At 47.6% G+C, this 14,465-nt stretch overlaps 3 protein-coding genes across 15 annotated transcripts in view; 1 reads left to right on the top strand and 2 right to left on the bottom strand.

Moving 5' to 3' along the window:
• Positions 1-512: 512 nt before the first annotated feature.
• On the top strand, positions 513-6,163 carry LOC118506264. Its single transcript, XM_036043166.1, has 7 exons — positions 513-662; positions 826-1,333; positions 1,411-1,611; positions 1,679-1,933; positions 3,131-3,703; positions 5,436-5,636; positions 5,704-6,163. The coding sequence occupies exons 2-7, from the start codon at positions 860-862 to the stop codon at positions 5,959-5,961; spliced, it is 1,962 nt and encodes a 653-aa protein (XP_035899059.1). The 5' UTR covers positions 513-662; positions 826-859; the 3' UTR covers positions 5,962-6,163.
• On the bottom strand, positions 6,110-10,307 carry LOC118504091 (somatostatin receptor type 5-like). Of its 4 annotated transcripts, none has more exons than XM_036038166.1 (4): positions 8,656-10,307; positions 8,071-8,374; positions 7,295-7,794; positions 6,110-6,633 (listed from the first exon to the last, which is right to left on the bottom strand). In XM_036038166.1, exons 2-4 carry the CDS (start codon positions 8,372-8,374, stop codon positions 6,184-6,186), a joined length of 1,254 nt encoding a protein of 417 aa, XP_035894059.1. In that variant the 5' UTR covers positions 8,656-10,307; the 3' UTR covers positions 6,110-6,183. The 4 variants fall into 4 exon arrangements, with proteins under 4 accessions (XP_035894059.1, XP_035894060.1, XP_035894061.1 ...); XM_036038167.1 differs by having other exon boundaries at positions 8,863-10,307; XM_036038168.1 differs by having other exon boundaries at positions 8,871-10,307.
• Positions 10,308-11,374: 1,067 nt separating this feature from the next.
• The window catches only part of LOC118504052 (receptor-type guanylate cyclase Gyc76C-like), a 64,858-nt gene continuing 61,767 nt past the window's right edge, over positions 11,375-14,465 (bottom strand). For all 10 annotated transcript variants that reach the window (XM_036038070.1, XM_036038076.1, XM_036038075.1 and 7 more), the window contains exon 15: positions 11,375-14,430. In XM_036038070.1, the coding sequence (XP_035893963.1) occupies positions 12,778-14,430 (1,653 nt within the window). In that variant the 3' untranslated portion in view covers positions 11,375-12,777. The remainder of the gene's footprint in view (positions 14,431-14,465) is intronic.

Raw genomic sequence — 14,465 nt, 5'->3', positions numbered from 1 at the left:
AATATTGTTTTTTGAAATGTAATTTTGTACATTTTTCAATTATCATAATTTTTCTAATACAATTTTCTACGATAAAAGAATGAGCAGCAATGAAAACGCTCTACCGACCGTCAACGGTTCAAAATTCAAACAGCAACGATTTGCTTTGAACAAGCGTCATCTAGTGGACGGTAGCGCAAGCCCGTACGAAAGCTCTACCGAATATCCATCCAGCACGGATACGCGCTTATCTGTTCACGGAGTCCAGAGAAAAAAAAAAGACAACCCAACCCTCCCCCATTACCACAACATGACCGTGCAAATTTAGACAAACGATTTTACTTTGAAAAAAAAAACGCACACACAAACAGCCATCTCACCCATGCCGTCCCCGAAAGATCTAACGCCTTGTAAGGCGCGCTTGCTATCTTATCGGTGGGCCCCCGTAGCCCGTAGTAAGATCAATAAATTAATCGCCCCAAAGGCTCGCGAGAAGGAGATCGATAATGAAGTTCACCGTCCGGTGGCGTTACCAATCGAGGTAGCCGTGCGAACCGAAACGGGAGATCCAGTACAGAGGCCACCATTCCGCAACGCGGACGTTTCTTGTGTGTTGTGTTGACATAGGGAGACTGAGTCGGGCGTGTGCGTGCGTGGTTGAGAAGGATTTGATTCGTGGAAAGGTAAGATAAGCGCGGAAAATGATCACCGGAAGATGATGAGGAGCTTGATTTGCATACACAGACCTAGCAGCGCCTTGAACTTCACATCCAAAACACGCGCATGACCTTCAAGACTTGTCTTGCCTGGTGCGAGTACTAGCCGACCCTATTCTCTGTATCGCAGCTTATCGCTATCAGCCGCCCCGAAAAAATCGATAATGCCGAACCTTAGGCCACTGTCTGCCGCGCTGGCAAAGAAGGCTGCGGACGAGCTGTTCGAGAAGCCGGAACGGATCGATGAGGATCTGGCCGCGCTGCGGGCCTGGCTGGCCAAAAGCCCGCACATCAAATCGCGCAACGATGACCAATTCCTGACGATGTTCCTGCGCGGCTGCAAGCACAGTCTCGAGCGGGCGAAGGAAAAGCTGGACATGTACTACACGGTCCGGACGGCGCTGCCCGAGCTGATGCGGAACCGCGATCCGGAGGAGGGCAAGATGATGGAGCTGATCAAGCTGGGTGTGGCGGTACCGCTGCCGAACACGGTAACGCCGGACGGGCCAAGAATTATTCTGGTGCGCCCGGGCACGTACGATCCGAGCAAGTACACCATCCAGGACGTGTTCCGGTACAACACCATGATGACGGATATTATGATGAAGGAGGACGATAATCTGATCGTCGCTGGGCAGGTAAGCGTGGAGGACTCGAGCAGAGCGTTTTTTTTTGCGGACGTAATACTGACAGTACGGTGTGTTTCGCTTGGTAGATGGGCATTCTGGATCTTTCCAACTGCACGATGGCTCACTTCCTGCAGTTCAGCCCCACGTTCGTGAAGAAGGCAACCATGTGGAGTCAGGAAGGGTCGCCGCTGCGTCAGAAGGGTTTCCACTACGTTAACACGCCGAGCGGTTTCGAGGTGGTGTACAATCTGTTCAAGAGCTTCCTCAACGAGAAGAATCGGTCCCGGGTAAGCTTATGGCCTGCGCGGTAGAGTCCTACCTCAACTCACCTCACTCGATCGCCCTCTTTCGCAGCTGTTTGTCCACGGAAGCAATCTGGAATCGCTGTACGAGCATATACCGAAGAGCATGCTGCCGAGCGAGTACGGTGGTGATGCGGGCCCGATACAGGACATCGTGGACAGCTGGGCGAAGAAGATAATCTCGTACAAGGAGTACTTCAAGGAGGAGGACCAGTACGGCACGGAGGAGAAGAAGCGTCCGGGGCGTCCGAAGAACGCGGACAGTCTGTTCGGGCTGGAGGGTTCGTTCCGTAAGCTGGAGGTTGATTAGGTGGTGGTAAGACGGTACTACTCAGGCATGGAATAAACCAACGCGTGGATGGCATCAAATCAAGTTGGAAGGATTTGAGAATGGGAAATGGGTTGTGGGAGAGCTCTTAACAAATATTGATTGCCCGAAAGAACGGTTACATTTTAGGATATCATTAGAGTTTCTGGCCTATGCTCAGCTGCGCCGATCTTCAAATGGCAGGACCGGAGTTCGAATCCCATCCGGACCTGTTACCCCGTAGATAGGACTGACTATCCATCTACGAGGTACCATTAAGTCTAGGAAGCCAGCAATAGCAGGCATGACCTAAGGAGATCGTTTGGCCAAGAAGAGAGAGAGACTTGCTTAGACCTGGTGACGCCTTGCTAAGCCGTCATCATTTCAAGAGAGGTTTATAAACTTTCTAGTTGTAGGAACCTGTTACACCAAGGTCCTCAGAGACTCTTGCTCAATCCCTGTTAGTCACAAGACGACTAATCGCCCATCTCCACATAATTCCGTGGCTTTGTTCTTGTCTTATGGTTCTGATCGATCGCAGTAAATCGCTAGCTCGATCAATCTATCAATAATATTCCTCTAAACCCTCTGCAAGTGCCGATTCCTAAGTATAAGTCCTTCGGCGTTGCTGCTTGTCCTAAAATAACTCAGTTCTCCAGCGAGTAACCCAACCTCACCTCATGAATAGAACATATCTTTAACACCTACAGCGCACCAGCAAGGCAGGTGTCGGAAGATGTTGCAACGCGCAAATCAACTACAATCGATTGCGCTGCACGGTATCACGGGAATTCCGATGGGTGGGTTTGCAAATAAACTGTGCGACCCCGAACCCGCGGCATGAGCGCGCAAGAAACCCCAATCGCCGAATCGCTTCGTCATGCTCGTTCGCTTGTATCGTGTGTCGTCGTGGTGCGCGATAAGATAAGACCCGGTGCCCGGTACCGAACGGTTCCCGATCAATCCACGGGAGCGGTGGGTAAGCGGGCGGTGGCTCAACTCAATCACGTTTGGCATCGGCCTCGGTACAACGGTTAGTACCGGGTGCTTTGCGACTTTGTCGTACGCTGGTACGCGAGTGCGGCCGAAAGATGGCACTTTGTGCGGGCTGACCACCATCGCCACCAACGATAAGTGAGTAAGGTGCGTTATGGGCTTATCGCTGCCAGGAAGTGAAGATATCTCGACCCCGGGTAGGTAATGGTCGACGCGTACCAGCCGCAACCTGTCAGTAGCGAGCCACCTTCGTGCGAGACCGTGCCAGACAGCCGTGTGTGTGTGTGTGTGACGCTCACGATGGTGAACCTGCGCCCAATATCGGCGGCACTTCACGAGAAGGCCAAGCGCGAGCTGAACGAGAAGCCCGATCGTATCGATGAGGATCTGGCCGCCCTTCGACAGTGGTTGGCCCGGACGCCACACATCCGGGCCCGGATCGACGACCAGTTTCTGGTGACGTTTCTGCGCGGCTGCAAGTACAGCCTCGAGCGGGCCAAGGAGAAGATCGACATGTTCTACAGTGTGCGGACGGCCATCCCGGAGCTGATGCGCAACCGCGACCCGGACAAGGCGCGGACGAGGGAAATCGTGCGGCTGGGGGTTGGCCTGCCGCTTCCGCTGACCGATGGGCCGGACGCACCGCGCATCATGCTCATCCGGCCGGGTGTGTACGATCCGAAGCAGTACACGATCGAGGAGGTGATTAAAGTGAGCACCATGATCAACGACATACTGATGCTGGAGGACGACAATATGGTGATTGCCGGTCAGGTGAGTGGCACACGCGCAGTAAGACAACGGGCGTCACGTACGCCCCACGGGAAGAAGCTTCTAGGCTTTGTGTGGAATGTGAATGTGTGTGTGTGTGAGAGAGAGAGAACGCGAGTCTTATCTCCTCCGAGAGTGCTCGGGTTCCACTCAGGTGTATCCGTGTGCGGTGTTGATAAGCAAGACGTCATCTGGATGGATGTGAAGCGACGCTAGACCGAGTTCGGCTGTGTTTGTGTTGTTACTCACTCCAGTGACGTAATGGAAGGGATTGTTGTTGAACGCTCGACGTGCAGGTGATAATAACAAGCGATTCAAGAGTATGGTAAACTATTGTGATGTGAGCAGAGCAGATAACTTAGATAGTGGCCAACTCAAGTGGGGTTGTTGAGGATTACTTATTTTTCAAGTTACTTAGTTAGTTTACTCACTTATGCTTCGTTACTGGAGGCCTTCAAGCAGCGAAAGCTGAACTGTTGAATGAGTTGAGTTGATCCTTATCGAAACGCCACTAAATTGTGTTGCAATAATCAGCTCACTGGAATTGTTGTACGATGGAGTGATCAAGGTTAGGTAAAAGAATCTTAAATGCAAATTAGTAACGATAGATGGCGCTAGTCTAGTCTATTAGCCGTAAACTAATTTAGAACAATTTGACCAAACACATTTAGTTAAAATCCATCTCTATGTTAGTAATTCGTAGCACGTGTATTAGTTTCAAAAGATGGCGCTAAAACTGATCGATTGATGGATTTTTTGTTTACCAATTAAACATTGAAGAAGTAGATACTTTTATTTAAAATTTACTTAAATTTGTGATATTTCATGACCATACTAAGAATTTTAGAAGTGACAAAATTTATGAAGAAAATTTGATACTTGTCTCGCGATACACTAATTAATGTAACAAAGTTAACTAAAGTGCAGTCAAACTGTAGTTTTTTTTTTAATTCACGAAAGACGACCATATTGCTGTAGTTAAAAATTGAAGTTTCTGAATTTAAGCCTCACGGTACATCGTTGTAGAAAATCATTCAAAGATGAGTCAGAAAATCAATCTGGAAAATCTCAGGTACGAAGTGAATGGTAGCATAACTCAGTTCAAGATAGTTTTTCGTTATAAACTCTTACTTATTTACTAAAACTTTGCAACAAATACAGTGCATAAATCTGTAAAAGCTACAAAGCTGTTTTGTTTTCTAATTCGCTTATATATTAGGAGAGGAAGCTCATTATTAGTACACTTTTTAGTACAAACTGAAGGCACTACAGTAAACTGTAACAAGAAGGATAATGTAACTGAACATTGCTATCATTTTTTTTACATTAAAAAAAAACAAATTTTAATTCTAACTAAACATTGGTTCCCGCAACATCTCAAGTTTGATAGAACAACAGACGATCAATCTAGACCGTTAATCTTAATTGCACTTCATGTAAACTAGACTTTACGTCGTGTGTTAGCATCCCGTTAGTAACACACATTAGTAACTATAAATGGCGCTAGAAGCAATGTCATCACTACTAGTTTGAAGAAGAATTGAAGAGGAATAGAAGAAGGAATTACTACAGCTACCAAGCACCCACAATAAGTATGATTATTAGTAGCTAGTTTTTAGTACGACTATTAGTTCCAACAGATGGCACTAGATGGCGTTATGATCATACCGATATACAGTGCTGCTTCGACTTACCTTCTAACGAGCGTTTCTACTCGTCTCCCGCAAAAACAAAGGTTGGCATACTCGACCTAGCGAACGTAACGAGCGCCCACTTCCTTCAGTTTACGCCAACGTTTGTGAAGAAAATGACCATGATGAGCCAGGAAGGTTCGCCGCTGCGCCAGAAAGGATTCCATTACATCAACACACCGACCGGATTCGAGACCGTGTTCAACATGTTCAAATCGTTCATGAGCGAAAAGAACCGATCGCGGGTAGGTGGACTGCTCGATTCACTACACTTCACATCGGATGTTAATAGCTTACTCGGTTTTCTCGCAGCTGTACGTACACGGAAGCAATCTGGAGAAGCTGTACCAACACATCCCGAAGCGCCTGCTGCCGAAAGAGTATGGCGGTGAGGGCGATTCGCTGAAGGACATTACCGCCACCTGGGAGAAAAAGATCATGTCCTACCGGGAATACTTCCTGGAGGAGGACCAGTACGGGACGGACGAGCGGAAACGGGTCGGCAAGGCTAAAACGGCCGACTCCCTGTTCGGGATGGAAGGTTCCTTCCGCAAGCTGGAGGTGGATTGAGATGACATACAGCAGTAGTTAGGTTTTTTTTGTAATGAGAAGGGCAAGAGCTCTAGCATTTTCTAGAAGGACGCTCAATTGTAACGCCTGTCGAAACCGTTTCGCATTGCTGCTTCGGAATCGCTTCAATCGCTGTGACTACTAATCCGGTTTACGCCAATACAGACTGCGCTCTCGCTCGTCTGCGAGAGTCCAAGCTTTATTACTCACACCAGCAACGTGTCACATAAATCCATCCGAAACGATCGTCGACTCGTGCGGCATCTGCGTGTCCGTCGTTAGCTTGATCTGCGATATCTTCGTGTCCTTCGAGGGGCTGGTCGGTGGATTGTCTGGCAGTCGGCGCGCCTGGCACACGAACCAGCTGGAAAGGTTGACCATCTTTTCGTTCGTACCGCAGGGAGCTCGCGGTTGGAGTCGTCCACCGATCGTTGCTATACCACGTCCGGCGTCTTTGCCACCGTTCGGATGGACCCGATTGCTGCGTCCTTTGCCACCCGATGGGCGTTTGCTGGCGAGGGCGGGGATGCACAGCAGCCGCGAGAGACTGATTTTGCGGAACGCTTTGCGAAAGTTTTCGTTCGTTAGGCCGTAGATGAGTGGGTTGAGGGCGGCGTTCAGATACATGAGGTAGTGCGAGACGTACCACAGCACCAGGAAATCGTTGCCAATCTAGTTTGACAGGCAGAGAAAGAGAGAGAGAGAGAGAGAGAGAGAGAGAGAAGAAAGCGATTGGGGAACTTTATAAGATAATTCTTCAGAGCTTTAGATCTCAAAAGCGCCTGACAGTATGCAATCTCAATTTTTTTATTCAATACGGATGGAATGGCCGTATTGATTCAATCTCTATTTTATGAAGTGTAATATGCTATGCAGGACTTACTATTCAAAGTGGTAAATTATGTCCAACACGCCAGGCATAACGGGCCAAGTTCTCTTGAGCTATGGGTCTCCAAAAAAGAAACAAAACAATGGAAGTAGTGAAGAAAAAAATACTTATAGAAATGATATCCTGAGAAGCGTGTAGAACTTTGCCAATATTGCAATTTGGAAGCAGTTGTTTAACAGCAATTCTAATGCCATTGAATCGATATGCAATGGGCCTCATAAAACATCGGGCAACACTAAAAAAAAAGAAAATTAGGCTCTATCTCCGTAAATGTATTCTTCAAACATCGAAAGAATCTCACTTTAGATGAGCTCAACCATAAACAGTGTCCTTATACTCCTTAAAAGTTTGTAATAACACTTCAAAGCTGTTTCAGTCGATAGAAACAATTCATTGCATACCTTCCGGCGCTTCACTCACTCACTTACACCATCATTCACCCACCTGGTTCTGATTGTCGTTCAGATAGCGATTGTACCGTATGAACACGAGCGTGGTAAACGGGATGCGCAACAGCACGAACACGATCAGCACGATAAACAGCGTTTTGGCCACCTTGCGCTTGTACGACACCGAGATCGGATGTTCCTTTCTCAGCACGCGCCGCTCGTACCGATCCAGCTTCAGAAAGATGAGACTGTAGCAGCAAAACATGACGAGCAACGGAAACCAAACCAGTGCCCCGATCAGCACATGCCAGTAGCTCGGCAGAAAGGTCGTATTTTCTGCGCAGTACGTTTCGAGATAGTTTTTCCACTGTCGCTCCCGGTACGCCCGGTACATGCTGAGTGGAAGCGCTAGCAGAAAGCCACCAATCCAGGAGGCGACGATCAGTACGCCGGCACCGCGTTTGGTGAGGCGCGACCGTTTCGGAAACACGATGGCCGTCAACCGGTCGTAGCTGATGGCGCACAGACACAGCACGGAGGTGATGAGCAGGGAGCCTGGGGTTTGAGAAGAAAAAAAAACAAATGGTAAGGAAAATGATTGATTACTGCCAGCTTGTGATTGCGCCTGAAGGTATGCAAGTTTAATTTAAAACGGAGATTTTCAATTTGCTATCTTGGCATAGCCTACTATGTTTAATTCACTACCTTGGCATAGCCTACTATTAGGTAAAATGATATTAAAAAACTAGTATCACATTGAAAGAATATTCTAAAAATTCACATTGCATACTTTCAGGCGTTTTTTTTGAGATTTTTCTTCACAACACTCACCCTGTAGAAATCCCTCCGTCTTGCAGCCAATCGCACCGAGCACATAGTTCTGGTAGAAATCGTGAAACATAAACATTAGCGGACAGATCACCAGCGTGGCCAGATCGGCTACGGCCAGGTTCACGATCAGCAGGTTCGTCGGCGTACGGAGCGCTCGTATCTGGACGAGTATGTAGCAGAGGATCGCATTGCCGAGCACACCGAACAGTATCAACGGTATGAAGGTGATCGTCTTCAGCGTCACTTCCCAGCCCGGTTTCAGGCGCCAGATTTCACGCGGATAATCGTACACGGTAAAATCCATCTGGAATAGACATGAACAGACAGACGAAAGTGAACTGTAAGAACTGACTGTGGGGGAAAGGGTGCAGAAGGATCTAAAAGTACCGAAGGATACTCGTCGAATTGTGTGATTAGAATGTTAAGCTTAAATATCACTTCTTGAATTATTTTATGCATTTTGGATTTTGGTTGCTGTAGAACGAATAATTAAATTATTCCGCTTCTGGGTCTATCAATCGACAACCACAAACGAACAACGTCCACTATCAACTGGCCCTGCTTACAGTATCGGGCGACACTTACTTAGCAAATGCAAACTTTACAATCTGTCAAATTATCGATCGCGACCTCCGGATGGGCAGCTGACTGTCAGCTGGTGCTATTTTCTCTCCCTTTCTCACAACACTTCAACAAGTGTTCGCTGCTGCACTTCAGGGCTTCAGGGACAAATGGGTTTGCAGAGAAGAAGCAAAAAAACACGAAGCGAACTGCATTAATTCACTCACTCACCCACTCACTTTCGTCGTAGCGAAACGGTTTTGTTGCTCGGTTCAACGGTTCAAGTGAATCTGTTCCGCTCGGACCAGTGTCGAACGGGAAGAAATGGACGCTCAGGGCTAGGTATGCAAGTGTAATAATTATCTTATCCCTCCGGGTGGAACGCTTTTCCCGCTTTTCCCTGCTTTCCCTCCCAATGCAGTGGACGAACGGGTGATATGGGATTTTGTTTTTCGATACAGCCAATTCAATCACAGGGCCCAATATAGGGCCATCGATAAGCAGCAATTGATTTTGTTCCCAATGGGTGCTCTCTTGGAGTTAAACCGGAGAGGAAGGATGGTAAGCGTTGTGGTAGTGTGTGGGGCTGGATAAGCACCATGGTTGCTGATTGTTGGAAGCGTAGAAATAAGAACAAAAAAAAAAAACGCATGATAGCCTAATAAGCAAGAGGATGGTGTTGTAGAACATTTAAATAGGGAAATCGGAGCCTATTGGAATTAATGCGCCGATTGTATAGGTTTTTAAATTCATTATGTTCCAAATGAAATTGCACAATTTTAAAGAGAATATTGAAAGTAGCTTTTCCTTTTTCTATATTTAAACGCGATTGAAAACGAAACAAAAATTAACCAGCAACCAGGCGCCTCCATCATCAACTACCAGGCGCCTCCACCGTCATGAACCACCAGGCGTCTCCATCATAGAGCGAATGTGTTTAATTTACCGTTTCTTTCGTGGAAATTCATCTCATTATTTTTAGCACGCTCACACGTACCTACCGAAGTGGAAAACAACTTTTTTTCGAACTAAAAATACAGATGATTTCTCGGCTGAAACTTGTTTATTGTTCTTATGATGGAAATTGTAATCAAACTCTCAAAGCATCACATTAAATTTCTACCTTGAGATAGAATCTTTGCACACTTTATTATTGTTGAATTTAAATCCATCAAAAATGATGCTAGCAAAAAAAACACACACACAGAATGCGATACCTATCAGGTGCAACGCAAAATGATATATACCGGTGTTACGGTTCGATAAATAAACAGACTCGTGTGGGCAAGCATAATCGCTCTGCTTCATGATACGGTGCGAACGAATGAATTATGGCGGACAGCACCGGGGTAATATGATATACGGTGGGCAATATGTCACCACCGGACGGGTAGCAGCTAACCGTGCCGTGGGCCGATTTTCTGTGGCCAATAGACAATGGGCCACAGATTGTGTGGGTTTTTTTTTGCCGTGAACGCACAGTTTAAATAGTGGAAGGAGATGTGATGTGCTTTTTGTAGTTTTCTGGGGGCGTTGGAAAGGTTTTTAAATACGTGGTGTATTCACGTGGTGAAGGCACCTTATCTTCCTATAAATTCAATACCGATTCGGCACCGTCATAATATGCAATTAAAACTGATGGTAGAATCGAGCAGTACTTTGCGGTTGAAAACGCTTTAGACACGTGCCCTTTCCTCCTTAGTGCTCTACGGCTTGTCTCCGGGTGACACATGTTCAAGCCTGTCCTATAGATAGGCCCACTAATTCATCGCGCTAAACAACCTCTGTTGGAAACCAAAATAATGCACTCCGATTTTTGTCTTGTATTTTTTTGTTTATTTTCAATAAATATACATTTCTCATTACCTCGCGCGCTAAGGGACACGAATGGGGTGAACCCATCGACCCCTCTCCCGCACCTGCTCTTCCTTTTTAGCGTGACTCCATACACTATGCTATGCTATACAATGAATGATTTGTTGATAGTAGTTTAAAACCCGTTATTGTTTAGTCGACAAAACCAAACACGCTTACCAAAATGTGTGTATGTGTTCGGTGTGTTTTGTGTGTGTTTCTCACCTTTCCCTCTTCCTCTCTTTTGCTATCCTTTCGCCGTTCCGCTACTCACACGCACACAATCACATACACAACTCGTTCTCGAGATTCTTCTTGCTTGTTGTTTTCTTCCTCTAACAACGATAGTTTGGTTGGATACAAGGTTTTGTTTTTGTTGGTTTGTTTTGCCACCCTTGTTGCTTATCGGCACGGTTCTAAAATATATGACATACAGAGTACAGTATCACCCATCCTGACTCGTTACACTGCTGGGTGTAATTTCTATGTGTGAGTGTGTGTGTGTGTGTTTTGTGTACATTATATATAACATTCGACCACTGCTTTTTTGTTTCCCTCAATGCTTAACAACTCTTCTTTTGCTAACGAACTGTTTGTTTGCTACTACTTTTGTAAATATATTATTCCACATCCAAAAACGAAAAACACAGTAAGTAACGATCGTTTCGATCGTAGCAACACTCGCTTAAACGCTGTTTGACACTCACATGACAGCTGACAGCTGCTGTCACATTTTCGCGCGGGCTACTGAGATTCTTAGTAGCAGAGTACAGTACGTGATCGATGTAGCCGGCGTGTTTTCATTATAATTTGTTTTTTTTTCAAGGATCTAATGTTTAATACAATACAAATCAATTTTCAATTGTTTACTATTTCTGTGCTTTGTATCTTTTTTTGTTTCGTTGTACGATTTATTAAGATGAGAACAGAAAAAAAAAATGAAACGACGAAGAAAACACATTAAATTCAATTACTAGTGACGGTAACTATAATGCCGGCGCGGTGCAACGGCATTCACCCAATATAGTAAGCATTTACCACACTGAAACAAAGGCATTGCTTTGCTTTCTATACAGTTACACTTACACCACTACGAGAACTAGTACACACAGTGGAGCCTGGATGCACCCTGTACCTACAACGTTGCGCTCATTTTGTTGCAAAGTGTGAGTGTGTGTGTGTGTGTGCCTGCTTTCCCTTTGAAGAACCTTCCACTCTTCGCATTCTCCAAAGCTACATCTGTGTGTGCGTGTGAGCGCGCGCGCATGGGTACGTATGTACGCGAGTGACCTCTCCTCTTTTACATAGATCGTTTAAAGTACATTATGCACAAAACATCATTAACTAAAGCGCAACGACATTCAGATACACGATTTTGTGCGAACAAATACAATACACACACACACGCACACGCACAGAGACATATCATCGATCACGCACGCACACACTCGCGGACAAACATACACAGAGGACACCGATAAAGCGACACGAGAACACGTACGAAAGAAAAAGGACAATTCACACACACACAAGCACGCACACACAGATGATCGCACACACACGCACGCACGCACGCACACTTTTAATTGATTAACTTCTATTTTCACAGCCTAGTTGTTTTTTACTTCTCGATCGCTCTCTTTCTCTCTCTCTCTCTCTTTCTTACTCTCATTTTCTTCTAAGCTGTTAGCTTTAGGGTTTCCCTTTCTCCCTCTCTTACACCTTTCTCTTTCTCTTTCTTCACCTCTTGTTTTACCTTAAAAAGAAAAGTGAAATCCATTTGTTTTCCATTTTGTTTTGCTGTTTTGCATGTTTGAAATGTGTGTGTGTGTGTATTTTTCGCTCTTCTTTTTCATTATCTAGCCCTGATTGGATGACTTCAACGCTTCAACTGGTGCACGCCTCTTGCAGGCAATTGAAATCGATTTTTTTTGCTCTGTGAACGGAACACGCCAAGCGCGTATTGAAAGTCACATTTAATTCATACGATTTAAAATTATTGTAAAGAAAAACCTGGAAAATAAAAGCGTTTTCCCCCGACAGGAGGACACCACACGCACCACCATACTCGCTCGTTCAATTACTCACGCATACACGTCCCCCGATCCCCGTTACAAATCACATGGCACTCAGATTACGAATCAGGCTAAAACATATCATTACTACAACCCATCAGGTCCCCATCAGGGTAGTTTTGGGAGGGGGGTGGGGGGAACAAATAAGGAGAAACAAAACAAAACAGTTAAAAAAACAGGCTGCACCTTCCTGCTCGCGCTTCGGGGGTGGTGCTCTCTAAACCATGCTTTCCTTTTCCGGTGTCGGTTGCAGCTCACCGAACCCGGTAACGCCACCGACCCCGACCGGCAGTACGCCCACCTTCCGCAACGAGCTGTCGCTCGACTTAAACCCATTGCCGTGTATGAACCCGACCAGCCACGATTTGATCGAGCTGCGCGTTAGGGACTTTTTGCTGCACGCATCCTCATCCGGTACGCCAACGTGCTCGAGCGAGTACCACCGTTTGCTGCTGCTGTTGTTCGTGTACAGCCCCGGACAGTCGTGGTGGTCCTGCGGCGTGGTAAGGGACGTTTGGCGGGTAAGCAGCGGACAGGTGGCGGCCTGCTCCTCCTGACCCGCCCCATTCCCGATCGAACCGTTGCAGTTGTTGTTGTGCAGATACTTGTGGTACGATTGCTGGTCGCTGTTGTGACTGTTGTTCGGTGCCTTCGTGGTGAGCGCGGTCAGCTGACGTGGCTGTTGCTGCTGCGGATCGTCGTGCTGCTGTCGCCGTACGGCACTGCTACCATCGGCAATCGATTCATGGCTGATCGTCGAAACAACCGTCGGTGCTGCGAACGTTTGCGATCCGGTACGCGAGGGTGCGGCAATCGTTTTCGCCAACCGTGGCACACGTTTGGCCAGTGCGTCCAACCGCTTGCGCTTCGGTTCGATCGTGACGGGGAACGGATCGAGTGAACGGCTTTCGCGCAACAGTGCCGCATCGGGCGATCTTCCCCCGTTGGCGGACCGATTGCTGCACAGCTGCTTGTAATCGTCGGCCGACGTAATCGAGCGCAGCTTGTGGCTCAACCGTCTAGCGGGACTGGCTCCGAACAGGGCACGCTTCAGATTATCGCTCGAAGCCATTTTACTACCAAGCGTACCCGTGGTGGCCGACACCGGTACCGTTCGCTGGTCCAGCGTACACTGCGAATAGTCATCACCGTCATCCAGCGCCATCGAACCTTCCCGACCTGCCGATGCCGGATCGAACGGATACCGGCGAGGCGGTGAATCGGCCCTCATCGGTACCATCGGTCCAAACATCGAGCCCTGCAAACTGTAGCTGCTTTCATGGTCGGCACCGCCACCGACCCGATGAGCGCACGATTGCCGCCTGCTGCCCGGCATGTAACTGCCCATCCCGCCCATCATCCCACCGCCCGGCAGCCCAATAATGCTCGGATGCCTCGAATCGAACGTCATCTTTGGGCTGCGCCTCGGTCGGCAGAACAGGGGCGGTGGCAGATCCCGCACATCGACCGGTATCTTCTGGATGGCTTGCTCGGTGGCCGCCTCCAGCCAGTACGTCATCACCTCACCCTTGCCCTTCATCGCGATCAACCCACGCTCGACGATCACGTAACCGCCGAGCGTGTCGAGCGCATCCTTACACTGCTGGGAGATGTGTATCTTCAGCGCTTCACCGTTCGACTCCATCCGGGACGCCGTATTGACGGTATCGCCGAACAGACAGTACCGCGGCATGGTAAGACCGACGACACCCGCCACCACCGGTCCGGTATGTATGCCGATGCGTAGCTTTAGCGTTTCGTTTGGTCGGTGTGCAATCCGGTGGCTGCGGACGGCTTGCAGCAGTTCCAGCGCCATCGAAGCGATCTCACCGACGTGTCGGTTGCCGTTCGTTATCGGTAACCCGGATACCTGAGCGGAGGGGGATAAACACAGACATTATTCCG

The sequence above is a fragment of the Anopheles stephensi genome, chromosome 2 (assembly GCF_013141755.1).
Source record: "Anopheles stephensi strain Indian chromosome 2, UCI_ANSTEP_V1.0, whole genome shotgun sequence".
NCBI classification, from domain to species: domain Eukaryota; kingdom Metazoa; phylum Arthropoda; class Insecta; order Diptera; family Culicidae; genus Anopheles; species Anopheles stephensi.
The sequence above is the reverse complement of the archived record's forward strand: the minus strand, read 5'-3'. Positions and strand labels throughout refer to the sequence as shown.